Source organism: Trichomonas vaginalis, chromosome III (assembly GCF_026262505.1).
Source record: "Trichomonas vaginalis G3 chromosome III, whole genome shotgun sequence".
Classification (NCBI taxonomy): domain Eukaryota; phylum Parabasalia; order Trichomonadida; family Trichomonadidae; genus Trichomonas; species Trichomonas vaginalis.
In genome coordinates, this window is record NC_067205.1 from 25,117,685 (window position 1) to 25,141,138 (window position 23,454).

General features: G+C 32.4%; 11 protein-coding genes across 11 annotated transcripts; 3 read left to right on the plus strand and 8 right to left on the minus strand.

Moving 5' to 3' along the window:
• Positions 1–958: 958 nt before the first annotated feature.
• On the minus strand, positions 959–2,467 carry TVAGG3_0761050 (uncharacterized protein; the record flags this gene model as incomplete). Its single annotated transcript, XM_001314030.1, has 1 exon — positions 1,076–2,452. The coding sequence occupies one exon, from the start codon at positions 2,450–2,452 to the stop codon at positions 1,076–1,078; it is 1,377 nt and encodes a 458-aa protein (XP_001314036.1).
• A 487-nt stretch (positions 2,468–2,954) lies between these two features.
• Positions 2,955–3,968, minus strand: TVAGG3_0761060 (regulation of choline O-acetyltransferase protein; the record flags this gene model as incomplete). The annotated part of the gene is made up of 1 exon (XM_001314029.1): positions 2,961–3,968. One exon carries the CDS (start codon positions 3,966–3,968, stop codon positions 2,961–2,963), a length of 1,008 nt encoding a protein of 335 aa, XP_001314035.1.
• Positions 3,969–4,262: 294 nt separating this feature from the next.
• Positions 4,263–4,706, minus strand: TVAGG3_0761070 (regulation of choline O-acetyltransferase protein; the record flags this gene model as incomplete). Its single annotated transcript, XM_001314028.1, has 1 exon — positions 4,263–4,706. One exon carries the CDS (start codon positions 4,704–4,706, stop codon positions 4,263–4,265), a length of 444 nt encoding a protein of 147 aa, XP_001314034.1.
• A 65-nt stretch (positions 4,707–4,771) lies between these two features.
• TVAGG3_0761080 (regulation of choline O-acetyltransferase protein) lies at positions 4,772–5,458 on the minus strand (the record flags this gene model as incomplete). Its single annotated transcript, XM_001314027.1, has 1 exon — positions 4,772–5,458. One exon carries the CDS (start codon positions 5,456–5,458, stop codon positions 4,772–4,774), a length of 687 nt encoding a protein of 228 aa, XP_001314033.1.
• Positions 5,459–5,499: 41 nt separating this feature from the next.
• Positions 5,500–5,964, minus strand: TVAGG3_0761090 (regulation of choline O-acetyltransferase protein; the record flags this gene model as incomplete). The annotated part of the gene is made up of 1 exon (XM_001314026.1): positions 5,500–5,964. The coding sequence occupies one exon, from the start codon at positions 5,962–5,964 to the stop codon at positions 5,500–5,502; it is 465 nt and encodes a 154-aa protein (XP_001314032.1).
• A 1,347-nt stretch (positions 5,965–7,311) lies between these two features.
• Positions 7,312–8,830, plus strand: TVAGG3_0761100 (armadillo (ARM) repeat-containing protein family; the record flags this gene model as incomplete). The annotated part of the gene is made up of 1 exon (XM_001314025.1): positions 7,313–8,791. The coding sequence occupies one exon, from the start codon at positions 7,313–7,315 to the stop codon at positions 8,789–8,791; it is 1,479 nt and encodes a 492-aa protein (XP_001314031.1).
• Positions 8,831–8,886: 56 nt separating this feature from the next.
• TVAGG3_0761110 (positive regulation of hh target transcription factor protein) lies at positions 8,887–10,859 on the minus strand (the record flags this gene model as incomplete). Its single annotated transcript, XM_001314024.1, has 1 exon — positions 9,972–10,859. The coding sequence occupies one exon, from the start codon at positions 10,857–10,859 to the stop codon at positions 9,972–9,974; it is 888 nt and encodes a 295-aa protein (XP_001314030.1).
• Positions 10,860–12,961: 2,102 nt separating this feature from the next.
• TVAGG3_0761120 (AP65-2 adhesin / malic enzyme family protein) lies at positions 12,962–14,710 on the plus strand (the record flags this gene model as incomplete). The annotated part of the gene is made up of 1 exon (XM_001314023.2): positions 12,977–14,677. The coding sequence occupies one exon, from the start codon at positions 12,977–12,979 to the stop codon at positions 14,675–14,677; it is 1,701 nt and encodes a 566-aa protein (XP_001314029.1).
• Positions 14,711–16,293: 1,583 nt separating this feature from the next.
• On the plus strand, positions 16,294–17,435 carry TVAGG3_0761130 (LP20373P family; the record flags this gene model as incomplete). The annotated part of the gene is made up of 1 exon (XM_001314022.1): positions 16,589–17,299. One exon carries the CDS (start codon positions 16,589–16,591, stop codon positions 17,297–17,299), a length of 711 nt encoding a protein of 236 aa, XP_001314028.1.
• A 62-nt stretch (positions 17,436–17,497) lies between these two features.
• TVAGG3_0761140 (uncharacterized protein) lies at positions 17,498–18,483 on the minus strand (the record flags this gene model as incomplete). Its single annotated transcript, XM_001314021.1, has 1 exon — positions 17,554–18,483. One exon carries the CDS (start codon positions 18,481–18,483, stop codon positions 17,554–17,556), a length of 930 nt encoding a protein of 309 aa, XP_001314027.1.
• A 215-nt stretch (positions 18,484–18,698) lies between these two features.
• Positions 18,699–21,404, minus strand: TVAGG3_0761150 (uncharacterized protein; the record flags this gene model as incomplete). The annotated part of the gene is made up of 1 exon (XM_001314020.1): positions 18,725–21,388. The coding sequence occupies one exon, from the start codon at positions 21,386–21,388 to the stop codon at positions 18,725–18,727; it is 2,664 nt and encodes an 887-aa protein (XP_001314026.1).
• Between the last annotated feature and the right edge of the window lie 2,050 nt (positions 21,405–23,454).

The following is a 23,454-nucleotide window of genomic DNA, read 5'->3' on the forward strand; positions in this document are numbered from 1 at the left end:
AAAATCAATGATGTATTCTATGTTTTTTAACTAGAAATGATATCAGTGAAGTCATGTGTCAGATTTTTGTTGACTCGACCTTTAAAGAAAAGTTTGTTTTTCCTTCAATATATAAATAGGATATTTCACAATTAACAAATAAACTATTTTCAATGTTGGAAAAAACAACAGCACCGTTTGTATGCATTTTTGCATTGGATATCAAAAAATATGAAATTGAGACTTTTTCATCAAATAAACATTCTGAATCTAAATTTGTTACATTAAAATAATGGTGGAATAAATAATATGTGGAAATTGGGTGATACTTACAGATACCACAATTGATAAATAAATTTTCGAAATTGGAATTATTTTGATTTACCAATGTTAAATAATATGCGTCACCAAAGCTTGCATGACAATTGACAAAACATGATTCTGTAAAATAAGCATGATCTCCAACTAACGCGCAAATTGCACTTCCATTTGTATCATGTGTACTGTAGGAATTAGCTATGTATGATTCAAAGATACAATTTGATATATTGAGTTGTTTATTAGCCTTATTTAAATAAGAAATTGCAGCTCCATTAACCAATGATGATAATGATGCAAAAATACACCTGTAGATGTTTACAGAATCGGTATTTGACTTTATTCTATGTAAAATAGCAGTGTTCTCATATGAGTTGATTTTTTGAAATAAAAAAAATATTTACAACTATTCAAAAATTTTGAAAATTGTATCGTTCCTGACCGAAATCTTTTGCAATTAGGATCATGGCAAGCTCCATTCAAATTTCATTCACAATTTTAAATTGAAGGAAATTTTTCTTCCACTCTGAAAACAATTGAGAGAGACAATGATTGTTAGAGAAATATTGATTTAACATGTAAATCTTTTATTTTATTCTGATTTTTATTTTAACAATAATATATAAATTGAATTTCAATTAATTTGATCGTCCTAATGCATATAAGAGCCAAATTCATTTGATCGGCATCATATATTACTCTTACAGATTGTAAATAATTAAATAAAACAAGAATTGTTTATAAACACAAAAAAATGCAAAAAAAGTGAAATTCCCTATTATTTCTGTGAATTTGCCTTTATTTTGTTGAGCACATCAGAGTTCACAAGAACTGTGTCCTTTTTATTATCTGGGAGGGGAATTTCGAACGTGTAATACTGTATTTCGTCGTTTTCGCTTCTTTCGACCGAGTTTGGCGCCAAATTTACTGGTTTTGGATTTTTCAGCTCTTCCTTCAGCATGGCGAAGAACTCGCTCTCCTGCTGCGCGCACTCCATGTAGAACTTGTGCAGCTTGATGAGTCTCTCTGTTGGGATCTCGGATGGAACCAATTCAGCCTGTGTTTCGCGCTGATTCTGTCCGAAATTCGAAGGAGTCCGCTGTATCTGAAGGAGGGTTGGCTGAGTTGGCGGATTTTGGTTGATCTGCGGCTGAGGAGGGTGGTTGTGGAAGTGCTGCTGGGCTGTGGAAAGCTGAGATGATAGAGCTGTCTGTCTTTGTTGGTTGAATTGCTGGAAAACTTGCTGGTTTTGAGGAAATTGCTGGTAGTTCTGTTGAGTTGTAATGGACTGGTTATATACAGAAGGTTTTGCATAGGCTGAATAGCTCTGCTGCATTGGATTTGTTTGCATCTGAAGATTTTGCGGAATTTGAACCTGATTTTGAGCTATGGCCATGGAAATTGGCTGGGTAACTGCAGTGTGTGGCGCTGTAGGTTGCATCTTCACTTGCTGTGCCTGTCGAATGAATTGAAGATATTGCTGCTGGGTTGTGAAGGTAAGATTTTGCCGCATCGGAGCTGAGCTCTGTTTCTGCATGTTCTGCTGAGCGTTGATCGCGTTTTGAGGAATAGAAACTTGCAAGTTCTGATTTACTGGTTGTTGAGTAATGGTTTGAACGGAGGTATTGTAATTTTGTATTTCTGTACTAGAATTCTGATATGAAGTCGCTGTATTTGTTGATTTTTCTGAAATAAAATTTCTAGTGCTTTGATTTTCAGAGTATTGTGGTTGATTAGATACAGTTTGCGATGTTTTGCCTCCTGTACTAATATTTTTATCTGTAGATGAAGCTAATAAATTATCTTTTGAAGAATTCTGAATTAAATTTCTTGAATTTGCAATATTTTGATTTGTGTATGTTGTGGTACTCGCTGGTTGCTGGTTTATTTTATTACTTTGATCATTCGAGTGAGAGAAATATTTTGCTCTGACTTGATGGGTTAATTCTATGCTGACAGCATTCCGGATGTCTTTGTTATCAGATCTCAGAATCATAACGCTCTTCCAATAATCAATTATAGGGCCTTGTTCTAATTGAGAAGCTTCTTCTTCAGTTATTTCTTTTAATTCGGTTGGGTTCTTGGTCATATCCAAAATTGTATATCTGTAGCAGCCATCAACTAGAGAATGCTTCCAAACTCGATATGTATCCATAAAATACCAAAATAAAAATTGATAAGAAAGTGATCGAGTATGGCTCTGGATATTATTTAAATATATTTCCTCAAATCATGAAAGTGAAAAGACAAAAATCAAGATTTTTTTTTATTGAAGTGGATACATAATAATTAAATATGAGACCTTGTAGTGTGTCTCTTATTTGCCCTTATATTGTCTTATTAAATTACTAAACAACGATTTCGAATTTAATTTTCATAAAAACTATAAATTACATGATAGCTTTTAAAATTTAATATTCAAAAACATATGATTAAACTAAACCACTACATTCAATCATACAATGATATTGCTAACTAAGCAGACTTCAATTGAGATTTACTTTACAATAAACTTTAAATAGGCTCTGATTCTCGGAGGTAACTCCTATGCAATTATAGTCCTTATAATCTATCTCCCATTTTCAATCGAAAATCAGAGGGAAAAAAAAGTAAAAAATTTTAGTTATTCAAAATCTTTACTTAAAAAGTCCAAAATGGAATATTTAAGCAACTGGTGTTTGATCTGAATATTCGGAAGACATTTCCTTATTTTCATTGTCTTCATTGTTTTCCTCCTTGGGATGAAGTCTCTTGTATGCTAAAATTCCGACTACAACGATGATAATAGCAACAACAAAGATGCCACATCCTATTGCAAATCCAATTTTATTCTTCCTGAACCATGCTTCAACATTACCCCATCTTTGTTCATTCAAAGCTTCATCTTCATTTGTTTTGATATCTTTTCTGATTGATTTGCGAACATTACTATCAAATTGTTTGGGACCAATGTCACTTAACTGCCATGAATTTTTATCCATTGGATTTTTACGAAGCATCATTTCGCTTAGAATAACTGAACGGCAGAATCTTTCTGGATTAACGCATTTGACTTTCCTTTGGATTTTTCCATTTATATGAATATTGAAAACCTGATTAATGTTGCTTGATGTGCAAGTTACTTCTTCCCAGTCTTTTCCTGAAGTATCTTTATTCACTTTAATTGTGAATTTCTGGTAACTTTCGCAATTGTATTCTCCGCATAAAGTATTTTCATTAGGTTCAGTTGTCGGAAGTGTCGCTGTAGAAGATGGGCATGTGTAGTTTGGATTAACAAATGGAATATATCCAAACGATTCACTGGATCCAATAACACTTTTTCCTTGCTTGTTATAGAACTCAGGCTTGTCGCAATATCTCACATCTGGATTTGGACAATATGGAGTTTGCATTGTTGATGTGGATCCGAAATATTTGAAATTAAAGCCGGCATAGAATTTGTCATTAGAAACTGGAACGTCAGCATTATAATATTCAGGATATTGTTGTGGATCTTTTGTTGCAAAATCATCAATTAGATTTGAATCAATCGATTCCATATCACCCCAAACGAGTGGTTGGGCTTTCTTCCAATCAGCCATAAAGTTACCTGTATCATTAAGAATTGCAAGAGATGCAGCAGTTAATCTTGCAAATCTCAATCCATCAGGAACAAGCATCTCTTCAGTCATTAATTCAGAGAAATATGAGTTACCAGCCAAATGGCTATCCATAATTCCTCCATGATCATCGAATTCAATACCTGCTTTGCACTTTTGTCCATTATCACCATAGAATTCATCTGTTCCAAAGTGTTTCTTTGCCCATTCATTAGAGGCTGGTGTTGTCAAGAAATGATATTTGCGACCATTCTTAGTTAAGGTGCAAATTGGATTTGAATGGCGTATTGGATTGTTCCAAAGGTGATACTCATTAAATAAGTCCTTATCAACCCCAAAAATATGGAAAACTTGATGAACAATACCTTAGAAGAAAGAATTGTTACCTGTGTTATAATTTTCATACTTGTTTGGTATTCTTCGTGTGTTAATAAAAAGTTCGCCTCCAAGTGTTCTTTTATATAACTTATCTCTGACAGTTGCAACACCAAATGCGTAAGAGTCATCACCTGGAGGAAATGCTCTAAGATGAATATTGATGATCATGTCTCCATTTAGGTATCTCAATTCACCTTTATAATTTGTATCTCCTTCAATATTTTTATAGAAAACACTTCCTGGTGGTGAATATTGTTTTAATAATCCCGAAATGAATTTTCTTACCCTTGTAAGCGTCATTCCATATGCAATTCTTTTTTCAGTTGTTAATATGGAATCCTTATCGCAAGTAACTGGAATTCCTCTGAAATAAATTTGTTGTCCAACTCTCTTGCATTCATTAATTTCATCGCTCGTTTCAACGTGTCCCATGTAAAATGTGAAATAAATTCCAGTTGGATATAGATTAGAAGTATATGGTATATCCAATTCATCTGCTACGATTCCCTTTTTGTATTTCTCATAATTGCAACGACTCGAGCGGACATATTTTTCTGTGGTTTATCATGATTGACATTTCCACCTGTTGGCTCGACTGGATTAACTGGTTTTGGTGTCGGTGTTGATTCCGATATTGGCTGATTTCCTGATGAAGATTCTGGTCTCTCACGTGTAGGATTGGTTGGATATGATGGATTTTTGGTTGGCTTTTCAGGAGCTCCATCATATGTTATTTTATAATTTCCTGTATCATCAAGAACAGAAAGAGTTGCTTTTGTTAACTGACTTGATGCTGTAATGTATGATGCCATGATTTCATTATTGAATGTATCTCCAATAAGATAACTTCCAAGAGAATCTCCGGCTTTATTTAATTCAAACTCAATTCCCGATTTACATGATGAAGAGTCACCAGAAATTGTATCTCCTAATTGTAAAACTTCTTTTGCATATTTATGTGCATTTGGCGTGATCAAATAAGCATGCTTCTTACCATTTTTAGTAAGCAAACATTTATACTCTGAATGTCTTAAATTTGTGTTTTGTTGATGATATTTTTCAAAGAGAACGGAAGAAATGCCCAAAGAATGAAGAACTTGTTGTTTAACTTCGGCATAAAAATTGCTTTTTACTAATTGATCTTCACCTTGATATGACGGAACATATCTTGGATTAAATATCATTACTCCAGAAATTGGTCTGTTCGAGCCTTCTTCAAATACATTTATAATGGATTCTGCACTGTTTCATCTTGATCTTTAAATGGCCTTGAAGCAATAATCAAATGAATTGTATTGGCATTGATTTTTTGAGCTTTTCCTATTTCTAATATGCCATTAATATTTCTGTATTCTAATGAGGCGATTTTTTTAATTAGAATGAATTTCTTTAATTCTGTATTGATATTGTACATTGCAGATCGCAATGAAACTACTTGCATATTTGATAAAACTTGATTTTGATTGCATATATACTCTTCGCCTCTAAATGTAATCTTTTGACCAGGAGATTTGCAAGTCATTCCATCGTCTAAGTAAGCAGCATAATTGAAATCGGAATCTATTTCTAGAGGTATCCATTGGTTATAATTTTGAGTGCTCACGTGATGGAGTTGGATATTCTTCATTACCTGTTCATTGTTGCTCTTATATGATTGTCCAAAGGTTACTAAAGTAAGAAGGAAAGACATAAAATGAATAAATTATTCAAAATATTTTCAATAAATCATTAAATTCACGAATAGTTGTGAGTTTTTAATTTCTGATTTTTCTTTTGATAAATTATTTGAAAGATCAGATTTTGAATCGAAAAATAAAGACATAAAATTATGATTTATATTGTATCTCTTATTTAATTAACTGGTTAAGATAAAAATGAGTGAACGTTTCATGATTTGAAAGCGTATTCAATTCTATGATGCTTCAGAAAAATTGAATTGAATTTGATTTTTTATATATTTAATAGTTTATATTTTTCAATTACTATGTGACATTTTAAAAATAAATGTGGTTAATAAAACTGAAAGAAATTCCTTCCAAAAAAATTATTATTCTGTAATCAACGCCAGATCTCCATCATATTGTATATAACTACTAATAATACTATAAATAAATGAAAAGTATAGTTTTTCTCATAGAGAAATTTAAGAATATTTTTAGAATCCTAATTGTTTGGGGAAATCTTTAGTTCCTTTTCTTCACTATGAATTTTAAAAGAAGATTTGTCGAGAAAAATATATTTATTTGGGTGAAAATTAATAAAAAATAATTTTTCGAAAGCATATAAAGTGACTTGTTTAATAAATATTGATATTCTCCTTATTCTTGTTTAAATTTCGTCGAAGATAGATATTATGCATTAATTTTGATCAAGATAACGTTATCACTTTTTACTTGATCCGATTTTAAAAAAAAATATAGCTTGTATATGTTCTTATGAATGCTGTTTTTAGCGTTAAGCACTTTTCAAAACATTGAAATCCCTAGAGAAGTGTGCCATATTCAAGGAAAATAGGCATCATATCAAATTCTCCATCCTTAGCTTGGGGGCGTTTATAAATATATTTCGTATTTGATATTCCTAGACATCCGCGGGTACCTAGATTTCAAGGATAATCGATCTAATATATGACTGCGTAGAATTGGATGGTTTGCATATTATCATCTACCTGATACAAAATTCGATGTTTTTTCAGATCTAGTACAATGTATTAATTTATAGGATAAACTACAACCATTCATGTATTGTATAATATCTTTGAATATTACTTAAGAGAAAAATTGCTTCATTACTTTGCTATCTAATAAAAAGATATTAATAAAAACATATTTTCCTATAGTTGGGTATAAATGAACAATAGAATAATATGTTTAAAAGGAAAAAAAAAACACATCGAATTTAAAAATATGATCATAATAAAATTTTAGATTTAGATTTTGTTGTTTTATGTACAGCTGATCATAAAGGATCAAGAAATTTAGTGATGATTTTCCTAAAATCTTGGAGTGCACAAAAAAAAATAATAAAAATTCTTAAAAATGGATCCATTGACAAATGCGTTTGCAAACAATCTTTATTCGATTAAAGAAGTAACTCAGGATTCTCTGAAGTCCATTTTGGAACATTGTATCGCTAATCCTTCCCCAGAAAATTTATGGACACTTTCAAGATTTATACAATTAGCACCTGCTTCAGTATTAAAACCCAACATTGACAAGATTTCCAAATTAACTATACCAAATCGCCAGAAAATGTTATCGGCTTCGTTCGCTTCTTCACATTTAATAATGAGATCTGATGAAATTGGCCAAACAGACGCCTACAAATGGGTAAAGAGCATGCCATGGCCTACAAATCCCCTCCATGCATCATACATATACAATATCATCGCTCGTCCTTCATTCTGTTCTAGTTTACCAACTATATGGAGTTTGCTTCAATCAAGTAACGGAATGATTCAAAAACATGCTGCTGGAGCCATTGCAAAGTCAGCCAAGAGCCCAGCGAACTTTCTTCGCAGAGTTTTAGCAACAATCACTCCTGATTCGCCGCCTGATGTTCAAAGGCTGGATATACAAAATCCTACGCCTACTCTTGTTCGTGGCTTGATATTAATTGCTGGATGTTTGACACAGCATCAAATTTCTGCATCAGAATATTCAAAACCACTGCTTGCAGTTATTTCAACAGTTCCCAACACAAAATCGGAAAAGGATACAGCTATTCTTGCTCAAGAACTGCTTTCGAGAGTCATTGTTCAACAACCTTCAGCTTTTCATACAACAGATTTTTATTCCCCCGCATTAGTCCAAATACGTCAGAATAATTTATCTCCTACCTTCTTACAAGCTATTTTAGCCGTTTTTGGTCTTTCTGCCGTTAGAAAATTTGTTGTTCCTTTAATTCAGAGATGGATTGACAGTGTTAAGACATCTTTATCGTATTTAGAAGTTATTGCGCCATACTCTGGATTCTTACCTCCGCAAGTTCAAATTGAAATTCATTCTGCGCTTATAGAGTTACTTAAGAAGAAGCCATATGATAGAAGGCTCATAGATATCATTTCATTGTACATGGAGAACTCCCATCCATCAGAATCTCCGTATTTCAGCACATTTATAGAAATTATCAAAGAATATCATGGAGAAACAAGTATTATGTCATTCTTACATCCACTTTTCGAGCCAAAGAGTGAACCAGTCAGACATCCTCATAGAAAAGTCATGATTGTTCCTCAAATCGAAATGAAAGAAGCATTCGTTCAAGCTGAGGTTCCAAAGAGAAACATTATCATTCAATGCGATGTGAAACGCGATATAAGACCGATTTCTCAGCCAAAATCAGCATTTGCTGTACAAACAAGCAAATCCGAAATAGAAAAGCCAAATTTCGTAACAGCAGCAGAGAAGATTGCCTCCATAAAGGAAAAGAAAGTTGAACCTGAACCTGAAATTGATATTGATATAGATATTAATATGGATTCACCTGATAATACTGATGATGACTCTGATGAGTAATTTTTACTTCTGTAGAATATTTGTAGATATAAAATAAAGATTATAGAGATTATTTTTAGATTAGAAAATTTTTTTTTTCAAAAATCGAAAAGGATATTTCCTGAATGATTCTTTCCAGGCAAGTAGAACCTATTCAGACTTATTCAAAATATAAAGATGAAATTACTATCAATTCATATGGTGATAGAAAAAGGCTAAATAGATACAAATTAGAAAAATATTCTGTTTTAGTTAAAAAGTTTCCTCAAGGAGTGGACGATTACAATCTCAAATGCGAGTTCATTGATGGTTTTGAAAAATTTATTGATGAAGACCACCCTTTAATAGTCAACATTGATAACGTCGAGAAAATTCATAAATTTGCACTCGAATTACGGATACCATTAATAATGGAGATAACAACACCATTTCTCATCTTTCTAAAAATAAATTCAGATTGTTTTACTCAATTGAGCTCTGACAACGGTGAGCTCGTTAATAGTGCTTATTCTTTCTTGGCTCATTATTTTCCTTTAATTTACTTAACTCCTCAGTTTAAAAATATGACTGAACGACAATTTATTAATTTACTATTATCTGACGATTTCGATTTGAGATATTTAGATTGTTATTTTCGTGCTCTTGATATGTTGTGCAGTGGATGGAATGATGATCGAATAATTGAAATATTAAAATTGATTTCAAGGAGAGGTAGTATTACAAGAACTACTTACGTACAGTCAAAACAAATTACTAATCAAAATAAGTATAAAGACTATTTACCATCCATTATATATTCAGAGCCAGCTGACTTTTCGTATTTATGGGATGAATTTTCAAATTCTTTCTCTCCAGCAGCATTCACTGAGAAAGAAATCGAATCTTTTTCATGATGATTTCATGGATTAAAACCAATATTTTTAATTATTGACCATTTCTGCGATACTAATGTTATTAAGATTGAGGGTTTATATAGCGGATATAATTATCCAGATAAAATTGGGATCGATATTTACAGGATTGATTACATATTCTTGGAAAAGAATGATGTTATAGCTTCATTTCCTAATTAATAAAGTTATTTGTTGGTGCTTAGATTAATTGTATATAAGCTTTTAAACAACGCGAAGAATTAATAAAGAATTATGAATTATACGAAAAATATAAACATTTTAGATCTAATATTAAAATAATTATGCCATTAGTTTGACATAAGTCTCTTCCTTCTCTTAGCATTTAGAGAAAGGATTAAAGAATTGGAAACCATTGCAATAGAAAGTGGTCTGATGATCTTTTTAGTGCCTTTCTCTATCTTTCCTCTAATCGATTTCATTATGTCTGCAGATGTTGGACGCTTAGCAGGGTCTAAGTTTAGACAATCACGAATTAATTTCTTGAAAAACAAATCTGGAATAATTTCTTCATTGTACCAGCAGTTTACAATACTTTGGTACATTGCCTGCTTGGAATCTGTGACCCAAGGCCATTTATGCGTCAATAAGTAATATAAAGTTACTCCAAGAGCCCAAATATCCGCAGCATAAGCATCAAAAGGTTGCTTTGATATGATTTCTGGGGAAAGGAACATAAGAGTGCCAGAATAAGCAGTAGAGTTTTCATCTGGAAGACTTCTTCTTGCAAGACCAAAATCGCATATTTTAACTCGCCCATTCTGATCGATTAGGAAATTTGATGGTTTGATATCGCCATGTGTAATATGATTTTCGTGGCAGGAATTTACTGAAGCAGTAAGACCTAAAGCGAGTTGATATATCTTTAAAACTGGTAGTTGATTCATATCTGAGAGAATTTTGTCTATAGAATTGGGGCAATACTCCATTAACAAATACACGTATTCTTTGTGATGCCAGTATTTGTAAAGAGTGACAATGCAAGCACTCCTGATTTGAATCATGCAATCGATTTCATTATCATGAAACTGCTCGGCAAGCACTCTTTTAAGTGCAAAGTTCATCTGGTATTGGTGTGAGTAGACTTTGTAGATAACACCAAACGATCCGCGACCAATCGTTTCAACGTAATCAAAACCATAAGCCTGAAGGAAGGTAATATCAACTGCGTCTATCATTATGAAAAATGGTTTTTCTAAGAAAAAAAAATTGAATAAATTAAAGGGAAAAAATGAGGGAACAAAATGAGAAAAATTATAGTAGAATATAAGAACTTGAATTTGATTTTATTGAAATTTTTTGAATAAATATTTTTTGAAGGGAAAAGATGTTTTGAATAGAAAATACAAAAAAAGTGAAGATATTAGCAATATTTATTTGTAGGATATAGAATGAGTAATAAAAATTTGGGAAACATTGAAAAACAAATTTCTGTGGATATTTGGAAAGAATTCTCAAAATATTGAATGAAATTCAAATTGATGAAAAGTAATTATTAAAGTAGATAATTATCAATACAATGTGAATCCGTGAGATAACTAATTGGCTGGTGACTTTTAACCGTGAAAATTGAATAAATTCAAAATAAATATTGCTAATAAGTTGATTACGGGAAATATTTCATTAAACGAAAAGTCATCTTATGATTTTTCTAAATTTTCTAAATTAAGTTTTAATCGTTCAAAATAAAATTTGAATTAAATATCATAATAATATGATCAATTTAATAATTAATAAAGAAATATCAGCAATTTTTATCGTCTAATTGAATCAATAAATATCTTATCAATCTGTATAAAATAGCTTCAACATTTAAAATATTATAACTGATTTTACTATGAAAATGAAATTGAATGGAATATTTTTTTCAACAAACAAATCAAATATTTGGTATATTTCGACTTATTCCTAGCGTACATTTAGAGTTATTTCATATCATAATTTTTCTGATATTCTTTCACAAAATTTTGAATAACTGTTTTAATAATTCTGGTTTCAAAATAAACTATGGCGAAATTTGGGTCGAAGATTATATAGCCTGCATTTATTTTATATAACAACATAGAAAATGTATATAATTCCTTATATATATCATGAAAAGACTCTTTTATAATAATAATGCGTAAAATATTCAGCAAATTGAACATGATTCTATAATAAACTAACACAGACTAATCAATATTAAATTTCATTTCATATAAAATGTTTAGGTTTTTCTTGCTAATTATAGTTATCCATAATGCGTACTTTTTATCTATCTAAGATAATACTTTTTCAAAAAGAAATTTTAAAAAAAAATCTTTTAATCTTGTTGTTTATAACCATTTTTACTTGCCAAATCCATGAATAGTATCTAACAATGAATGGAAACTGTTTTATTTGGCATGGTATTAAATTTGAAGCTTTTGATTCTAAAAAGTATGTTATTACTGAATTAAAGATAATAAATTAATTATTGACTGTTTACTTTGATAATAATTAACGTATAAATAATAATAATAATAATAATTCTCATTAAAAAAAGCAAAGATCATGTCTGGACATTTCTTTTAATATTAATATTTCATGGAATATGACAAATGTATAGAGTATATATTAAAAGCAGTATAATATTAAATTGATATGAAAAATCATATTAATGAGTTGACTGGATACAAAAATACGATTTTCATGCTATCTACTGGCAGTTATTCCTAGAAATGGCCAGTTATTAGAATAAATATAATGAAAAGATAAATATCTATTATTTTAAATGTAATTTTGGTATGAAAGAGCTTAAATTTATATGGATTTAGTGATATGAATATTGTTAACTGTTATTTATTACAAATTTGGAAAGAAAAATTATAAAAATTGAAGAAAAAATTAAAACAATAAGTGTCAAACATTTATTATTAACTGATAATAAAATGTATCTTATTTTGATTGTGTCTAATTGACTCTGTTTTGGATTTTAAAGAAAATTGAAATGAACTTCATGTATTCAAACAGAAATATGATTTTCATTAATTTGAATTATTGTTAAGTACAAATGATACAAAAATAGGTAGATCGGGAAGATGAGGGAAAATTGAAAGTAAATTTTTCAATGTGAAAAAACATCGGTAGAAAAATATGTATAATAAGCATATTTAAAGCATAATAATTTCTCGATTTCATAGGATGGAAAAATTATTAAGAGAGCTCTCTCAAAATTACTTCCGCTACAAACGTATTTCAATGAAAAATTGAGAATAATTTGAAAATTGATATATGACTGGTCGATTTTTTTATTCACATCACTTTCGAATTAGGAATGCTCACATCTGTTAGCCTCCCAGTCCGCAACATCTGCCGCAGCAAGCTCCCAGTCGCCAAGACCGGCATGACCCTCCTTCAAGATGGAGATCTCTCTAAGGGCACAGCTTTCACAAAGGAAGAACGTGATCGCCTTAACCTTCGCGGTCTCCTCCCATACAAGGTCTTCACAAAGGATGAACAAGCTGCTCGTATCCGCCGCCAGTTCGAATTAATGCCAACACCACTCCTCAAGTACATCTTCCTCGCCAACGAGCGTGAGAAAAACTCACAGTCCTTCTGGAGATTCCTCTTCACACACCCACCAGAGGAGACAATGCCAGTTCTCTACACACCAACTGTCGGTGAAGCCTGCCAGAAGTGGGCTACACACCGCCAGTCATACCGTGGCATCTACATCACACCAGAAGATTCTGGCAAGATCAAGGACATCCTCCACAACTACCCACGCCAGGACATCCGCTGCATTGTCGTTACAGATGCTGGCCGTATTCTCGGTCTCGGTGATCTCGGTGCTTCCGGCCTTGGTATCCCAGTCGGCAAGCTTATGCTTTACACACTCATCGGTCAGGTTAACCCAGACCAGACACTTCCAGTCCAGTTAGATATGGGTACAGACCGCAAGGAAATCCTCGCCGACCCACTCTACCACGGCTGGCGCCATCCAAGAATACGTGGCCCAGCTCACACAAAGTTTGTTGAAGAATTCGTCGCTGCTGTCAAGGAAGTCTTTGGCGAGACATGCCTTGTCCAGTTCGAAGACTTCGAAATGGAAACAGCCTTCACACTCCTCGACCACTTCCGCTGGCGCTGCAACTGCTTCAACGATGATATCGAAGGCACAGCTGCCGTCGCTGCTGCTACACTCGCTTCCGCTACACACATGGAAGGCGTTCCAGATCTCAAGAACCAGAAGATCATCTTCATTGGCGCTGGCTCTGCTGCTACAGGCATTGCTAACCTCATCGTTGATATGGCTGTTTCCCGCGGTGGCATCACAAAGGAACAGGCTTACAAGAACATCATCATGTTCGATCACAAGGGTATGGTCCATGCTGGCCGTAAGGATCTCTACGACTTCAACAAGCCATACATGCACAACATGGAAGTCTACGGCTCCGTCCTTGAGGGTGTCAAGAAGTTCAAGGCTACATGCGTCATCGGCGTTTCTGGTGTTCCAGGACTCATCACAAAGGAAATCGTCCAGGCTGCATGCGCTAACTGCGAGCGCCCAGTCATCATGCCACTTTCCAACCCAACAGTCAAGGCTGAAGCTAAGCCACACGATGTCTACCAGTGGTCCAATGGCAAGGCCCTCTGCGCTACAGGCTCTCCATTCCCAGTTGAGACAGTCAACGGCAAGAAGACAATCACAGCCCAGGCTAACAACTCCTGGATCTTCCCAGCTGTCGGCTACGCCCTCGTAACAACACGCGCTCGCCACTGCCCAGGCAAGGTCTTCGAAGTTGCTGCTGAATCCCTTGCTTCCCTTGTTAAGAAGGAAGACCACGATATGGGCAACCTTCTCCCACCACTCAACAAGATCCGTGACTACTCATTCGGCATCGCCCTCGATGTTGCCAAGTTCCTCATCAAGGAGGACCTTGCTACAGCTGTCCCACCAAAGGGCACAGAACTCAAGGACTGGCTCAAGGCTCAGCTCTTCGATCCACAGGCTGAATACGAACAACTCTACTAAGCATTTTATTAAAAAGCTCTCTTATTTTGTTAATTTTGAAATTATTTTCTATCTTAAAGAATGAGTAGAACTATTGTTTAACAATGCCGAATACAGCATTGTCGAAGAAAACCATAAGTCAACTAGTTAGTAAAACAAGTTTTAAAAACTAATATGAGGATAAAATATTTAAAAACCTAATTATTACTCTTCTCATCATAATAACTTACAAATATGACTCATTGCTGTTCATATAGCAATTCATTAATTTCAAAATTGAATATTTTTTGGTTTGAAATTTGTTTATGAAAATATATTTTTTGAATCATCTTGGAAATCATCATTTTATATGATCTGAAATTAAATTAAAGCATTCATTCTGCTCTAAGACACACTTGAAAATTCCAAGAAAAATTCAAAAAATGAAAAATGTTTTTAAAAAATAAGAATTTTCATTGAATCTATTAGATTTTGAATTTTTTTGAAAAGCTGACATGTAGTAATATTGTTAAAATTTTGATTATGAATCTTATTTTAGTGCAAAAAATTAATAATTTTTAATTAAAAAAAATATTTTTATTCTTCAATTTAAAGAAGCCAGCATCTCAAAAATTATGAAAAAATGATATTTGCAATACAATTCTCTATAATTTAATAATGATAAAATTTTAACAACAACAATTAAATAGAATAACAATATCTTAGTGTATTCGTAAATATCTCGTAATGGATACTGTATAGGATGTTAAACATATATGAGTTGAGTTTTCAATTTTCAATTTAAAATGAATTTGACGAAATCAGAGTAATTGTTTAGAAATTGAATACCGTTTAGTAACAGATGATAAATTACTTCTGTAAAATTGCACAATAGTAACGGTATATTGCAAATAAATCTCGAGACAAAAATTGTCTCAGTCGATTTGATGTACGTTTCAACTGTGTATTTGTTACTTGAAATTGATTAAATGTATCTGAGTTTTTAAGAAAAATTATGGTTGGATACTGTCGAATTGAAATTTGATTTTCTAATGTATGTTTCTGTATACGTAATTTATGATCTGAGTTATTTTAGAAGCTTCCATATTACTAGGGATATCTAGAAATGAGGCTTATTGAAATTGCAAAATATAATCATATTATGGATGGTTAATCCGAGTAAATGTCCATCGACAAAGTATAAGTGGCTATGTTCTATTGCTCTGTCCCAATGAAAGCTTGCTTGATCAAATACATAGGGACATTAGAGGTTTATAATTGGCCTACTACTACTACAAAAAATAATAATAATAATAAAACATATATGAGTCCTAATAGATAGTGCTCTGCTAGATCCATTTTAACATTTGAATGAGAAAATTTTATGATATCAGATCATCAATTTCCAATATTTAGAGGTAGTATTCACAAGAATAAATAACACAAACATATGCAATAGAAAAAACTAATACTGGTCGCTCATAAACGACCACTTTAAATTATGCATGTTATCATCATCAATTTCAATAAACTTTCTTCACAATTTTCAAATATCTTTGAAAAAATAAAAAACAGATATTTTCTATCGCAGCGATCTTTTTGAAAATAAGAATTCTGAAAATTTGAGACTATTTTCAAATAAAATTTAGCGTTCAACAGTTTGATTGAACTACGACAAATAAGTTATCCGGAACCACACAGTATTAGCATGCATCTAATTAAAAATTGTCGGCATTTTCATAAAAAAAAATTGCAGATTCAATGAGACAGCCACCTCCCAACTGGGCTATTGGCAATTCGTTCAATAACAAAATCAGCCTGATGGGTGGTATCTTATCAATGATAGTTGTATTGAAGGTAATAGAGCAAGATATAATTTTATTTATAATCGCGTTAGTGCTGATGATATTTTACTCCATTATTGAAACCAAACTCGTTGATATAATGGAAAAAATGACGAACTCAAGCTCATTTTACTTCGAAACTCCTTACTTTTTAATACCATGGGGTCTAGTAATGCTATTATTATCTCTTGCAGGCTTAATAGTATATCACTTCCACAAACAAAAAGACTACAATCTCTTTCTAACATATATCGCTTCATTAGACGTCTCTTTAATAATATTTTGTATCGCGACTTCGCTCAAATGCTTTTTAGTTGGAACGAAAATGGTTAGCTTCAAATATATACGACGTGGCTTTTTCGGAGTTTTTGAAAGATTCTTTGTTTTACTTCGTGGCGTATTATGTACATTTCGCTGGCTCTGCTATTTCTCAAATATTTGGCCAATTCCTACTTTGATGAATTTTATTGCCAGGCCTAAAACTACGAGCTGTTACATTTATATTGTTATGAAATGCATTCTTCTACTTTGGCTGCTTTGGGATCTCGCATTTTCCATACAAAAGTATAGGGTCAACTCTATAGTAGCAGTTAAAGCCGCAGATCCCGAAAAGGTTGTTAATGAATGCGTAATTTGCCTTAATATGCCAGTAGAACCTGTTCAACTTAGTTGCTCACACATATTTTGTTACGAATGTGCCATTAGATGGCTTTCTCTCCACCCAACTTGCCCGATGTGTGCTCAACCGATTGCTGAACAAAAATATATAGAATTTAGCGACGGGCATATTCCTCTTGCTGCTCTTTTAAGCGCATATTAGAATATATATTAATATTATTTTTATATACAAATAATAAAACTTTCTGTTAGTTTCTTTTAATATATAACATATATTTTTTTTTCTCATTATCATAATATTTTTTTTAAATGAGTTCCAAATGAAATTTTTTTTTGAATTGTCAATTTCATAAATACATAAGGTGCACACTAGGTGATATGACATAAAATATAGCTATCCTCTGTATATAAAATTGAAATAATAAAGTTGGAAAAAATAAATACAAACAAAATTTATTATTCTGAAGAAGCCAAGCTTTCAACTGACAAAGTTCCGTAATGATAATGGGATGAAAGATTTTCTGCGGCGGAAAGGTACAGATCTTGTTCAGATTCAGTAAAAATGCACTGTTTTCCGATCATTATCATCGTTAACAACATAAGTATCGCTAAGCAAACGAGAGACAAAATTGCAGTCCGCTCTGAAAACCATCTTCTGCTGTCGTCGCAAATCGGTGGAATAAACTTTGGAATGTAAAATCCATATTCAGCTCTACGTGGCTCATCACCATCACTTCTGATCTTGATTTTGGCCCATCTTGGTGGATTGAAGTCATCTGCAACTAATCTGAAGAAAACTGGCTTTGTGGCATCTGTCGAAATATGCAAGGAGCTATTCCCTGATATGGAACTAAACTCAGTGTAGTTATAATAAATATAAAGTTGATCTTCGTTATCATCTGATTCCATTTCAAGAGATATATTTAGATGACCTTTTGTAGACCAAACCATACATTTGTCGTCGAATATTTGCAGTTTTTTGAATCCTGAATCGTTTTGTGAAAGAATTATTTCATCTTGAAGCTTTGTGGAGAAATAAACTCCATCTGCGCATGATCCAGGAAAGGATATTGATGAAAAAGAGATGTTGCCACCTGTTGGCGTCTTTATCATTGCTGTATAATTATATTTGTCAATAATTTGATAAAAAGGTAAAAATCGAAGTTGAGAACTTTCTTCGGCGCTTCCATCTTCATCAATGGATCCATAATAGACAGTATCATTGTTATATTGACTAAATACTATATAAGTCGGATAATATAAAGGTTTTATACAAAGAGTATCATCATCCTCGGTTGTAATAGTGTATTGTTTTGATCCAATCGGCGTTTCTCTTATACGTGAACAATCTTTTATTGAATAAAATATGAAAAATAATAAATTCATAAAAAATGATAAATTTTGGGGTCCACCCTAAAATATTTAGAACGTCACTTTTTGAATGATATTATTTTTGAACTACCTATATGTATTTTCTAAGATAAATAATGAGAAGAAGCCGTATTTTTCCTTTCTCTACAAGATTTTTCATCTACATGACTACATTCATGATTGATTTTTCATTTTATATATATATAAAAAATACTAACATTATTTTTACTAACAAATAACAAAATAAAGAACAAAGTTATTCTTCCGTAATCTTGTCTACAACAATAATTCTATCCATTGCTTCTCTATATAGCTTCAAACTGTCATTCAAGAGCTGAGAACAGAACGTGGGCGCCCATTGGTTGATAAACTTCATTGCGGAGACAGCGTTTGACGGAGGGGAGACAGAAATTACGCATTGGACGAGAATTACCATTTCTTGGTGCAGAGTGCAGTTGTAGTTGAGCGAATCCAAGCTCTGGATGACATTGTATATATGTTTGACCATATCTAAAGGGTTTGTCATGTACTCAATAAGTCCAAATGTGTTCATCTTCTTGTTTCTGAAGAGAGTCTGGACAGTTGCACGTTTCCTCATTCCGCCAACGATGCAGTCTGGAATTCCAGCCTCGGAAATTGATTTGGAAATAAATTGGTTGCATCTTCTCAAAAATTCGGCATTTGCAGCTTTGTATGAGTTCAGAATCGAGGATGATGAGTAGCAAATATCAAATATGACACGGAGAATGGATTGGCTGATGATTACGCTCGATCCGTCCATTACTCTTCCAATTTGCTCAGTAACTGCATTCGCCAGTTCGTCAATTGTTGTCTTGGCTGCCTCAACAACTCCCATGTTGATGATTGTTGCAGCTGCGTCCAACATTGGAGCAAATTTTGGATTTCTGTTTAAATACTCTTGAACGTAATAGTCAAGAACTGATGGAGCAGAGTATTTAATGGACATATCATACTTGAACATGTTATTTGCCAATTCTCCGATAATCAATTGTTCGTAGTTTGGCGGCTGGAATTTTGTGGCCATATTGTACAGGGCGAGCTTGCAAGCGTGTTTTCGCTCTTTGAGGTTCTTGTATTTGGCGGAATCTGTGATCGCCGTGTTGTTATCGAAAATCAAAATTTTTATATTTGCCATGATATTTGGATGTTGACACAAAAGTCTGTGTATTTCGTTTAGTACTCCCAAGTAGTCATTGATAACTCTCTTCTGGAATTCCCAAATTGCGTTTTCTGACTCCTTATACGCAATTGTTGCTCCGAGTAAGTTGATTTTGCCTGCAGTGAGGAATTTGTTGAGCCTTGGATACTTTGTGGACAAATGCGCCTTCTCGCACTCTACGTATTTGTCCTTTTGCTCCTGAATCAGGTCTTCTATCTGGAACTGGCAGAATTTCTGATCGGACGTGGATATTTCGGTATCGTAGTACAGGTACCTGGCAATGAGTAAGGGGATGTTCAGCTCCTCGAGGCGGGAGTCTGTTTGGGCAGATTTGTAGGTGGTGTACTGCCTCGTTTGGTGGTTTTCTGAGAGAGTGCATGTCTTGTCTTTGAACGGGAATACTTTCAGCTGGATTTTCGAGGAAGAAAAAATTGAAAACTCTTTTTCAAAAATTTCATCTTTCTCGTTGATGATGGAGAAGTAGTCGGCAATAAATGGGAGGTGCTGACAATATGCTTCAGAGGCGTAAATCTGGATAAATTTGTAGAGCCATGGAATAGATTTGAACATTGGAGAAGAAAGAACGGAACAAAGAAGTAAGACCCTACGTAAATACTTGTTCTTTAAAATACAGAACCGAATAAATATGAAAACTCTTCGGATAAACGCTTTCATCCAATCAATAATTTCATCACTTGAATAATCTGAAAGGAATTCAATCAACAAAGTAGCTGCAGACCTCATGAATAGAAAGCTTTGCATTAATGTCCTACAGAGTGATCGTACAACCATTAAATGAGTTAAGGGCGAATCATTGTGAGTTTCCGCAACTAAATCTATCAAAATCTCGAGATCAGTATTACACAGTGGTAAGTGCTTTGATGAATATTTTATAATTTCGTATAAATCAATAATATTAGGAAATCTTGTTAAATAGCGGAGAATTGCGAATCGAATGGCACAGTCACCATCTGCAATTGCAAGTAAGCCGTTAAGTCTGTTCTGTTGTTGATCTCTACTGAGTTTTTCTAAAGAGAAATCGTTGAGTTTCACCAGGCATCGGAAAAATGCGTAAGAGTATTGAACTGGTGCATAAACAATCAAGGCAAGTAATTTTTGATATAACGAATTGAGCATTTGATCCATTAAATTTCCGGGATATTTTTCTAAAACGCGTATAATGAGTTCAGCAACGTTTAATCTAAAGAGAAAGTGTTGGTCACGCAAATTGAATAGTAAAAGAAACGGAACGTATAAATCGAATAATCTATCTGAAAACCCGGGACTTTCGAGGCATTTGATAAATCTTTCATCTCCATCATCAAATAACTTTAATAAAACAACGACAGATAGCTCAGGATCGTCAATGGATAAAGCCATTGTTTGCAAGAAAAAATCATTTGGTGGATCTGGGCAAAATTTATCTATGTATATCATAGCCATGTCTATGTCTTTTATTTTTAGATATTTTCGATAGCTGTATAATTGAACTACAAATTCCGGAAAATCATCATTTGGATTTTCAACGTTTGGATTGTCAACGAGCTTGCATAATGTTTCATGAATATGTTTCCAACAGTTATCCGCATCAATTGTGTAATTTGTATGATTATGTAAAATTGGAGAAAATAACGGCACCAAAAGACTAGCATCATCAGGTGGAAGAATATCAGGAGGATTAGGGTTATCCTCTTCATCATTAACAATACCATTCCACCATTTGAATGCTTCTTCTGCCATTTATTTTTTTTTCAACCATAAACAAAGTTATTTCAATTACTGAAAGATTTGATTTCATTAAGAGTGATATCATTAGAATGAGTGACAAACTTTTATTCAAATCTTTTGGCTGAATTTCTTTCAAATCGATTGATTTATTCGAAAAATTAGCTAATTTAAATTATATTCTTACAAATGTAAATCCTTTTCCTATGCTTAAGGATGTCAATTCGGAAAATTGTTTTCATTTTAGGAGAATATAATTTTCCTTTTCGAAAATTTAAAAAGTGAGACGCGCAGGATTCGAACTTTTTTAAAAGTTGATTTAAATATATTCTAGTGTGGATTCTAATGATAATATCATATTTAAAATAAGAATATACTAGTTTAGGTGGTATAATTTTTTCGATAAATTTGAGAGCATGCACGTTTAGGGCATCAAAAGCGTCAATTCGCTCAGCGAAAGCTGAGCTAGCTTCGTTCTCGAAAGAATAGGGAAGGAGTGAAAGAGAGTGATACAGATGTTGACACATTCATATCATTTCAACAAATTTTGATCAAATTGAAATGCAATGAAATTCAATTCGCTTCATATCCTTCAGTCAGTACATTGACATCCTTCTACATCACAATGATAACTCGTGCATCAATAGTTCTACAATTAACTCAGAAAAAACAAGATTTTTCCTTCCAGCTTACAGCTTTTAAAAAGTTTCGATGATAAAAATCACTCTACTCTTGTTTATCGATATGTTGTGATAGTAGGTAAACGTATTCTTATCGATATTAATAAAAATATTTTTACGAAAATCTGAACCAATTACAGAGTTATTCATAAAGTTTATGATAACTGTAATTACTTCATCTTTGTTTTATATTTGAATAAACAATTTAATTTAATTTGCATAATTTTTTTTAGTTGAAAGACAGGAAACTTAGTTGAGTTTGTATTATTTTTATCGTTCAATTCATTGTATATGTGAGTGATCCAGATATTTAAGATATTTAGAAAAAATTTATTAATTTGATTAACAAATTTTAATCAAAATAGCAAAAATCTATTTGATAGCTGTAAGCAAATAATAATTTCTATTTCAACCAAAATCACTTATTTTCATCTAAACGTATAAAATTGTCAATTTTATGAGAATAAATTTAAAATCTCATGAAATATAAAGGAGAGTAATATTTTTCAATTTTCTTTTTTTCTTTCTCTCAAATATTTTCTATTGGGAATTTTCTTGAGAGGTAGGGCAACGATAGGTCAAAAAGGCTTCTCTGATAGATTTCCTTGCCTTTTGGATATGCTATAATATATAGCCTAGCATGATAGGATATGATGTCAAAAGTTAGAACATAACTTAGGATCTTGAGAAAAATGAAAAACAAAAATTACATAAAAAAAGAAAAATTTTATCTAATTTGTTTTTTTGGACCGAATAAGTAATTTTATTGAATTTCAATACGACACATAGATTTTATTATTAGTAATAAATATAATGGTTTACTATTAACAAGGAACCTAAACTAATGAAAATTTGATTTCAAATATTGTATATGATTATCATAGATTACCAAAATATATTGCTATTTATGAGGATATAATATTGATTATTAGTAAATCGTATAAATTTAATAAATATACCATGAATATTGAATGAATTTCTTGATTCATAGGGGTAAAACGCGCTTTTATATGATTTAGACAGAGAATTTATGAGATGTAAATAACACAATAAAGGTTTATATTGAATATTTTCTAAAAATAAATCGAAATTATAAAAAACAATACATTTATTCATTGAAACTACTTGGACAAATATGAAACAAGCATTCAGGCAATACTTTTGAGACTTCAACGCATCTGATAATTTTTATATAACTTCACCTCTTATGCTTAGAGTGGAGGTATTGAGATCGTATAAGTATAGATGAGCTCACATTCAGATATGATGTGTGAACTTCTGTTTTCACTGCAATTTTGAATCAGAATAAACTCAAAACAAGAATAAAATGATATACTCACTCTCTAAATGTGTTCGAGATTTAAAGTTGTATGAATAAAACGATTCATCTTTCGAAGCCTC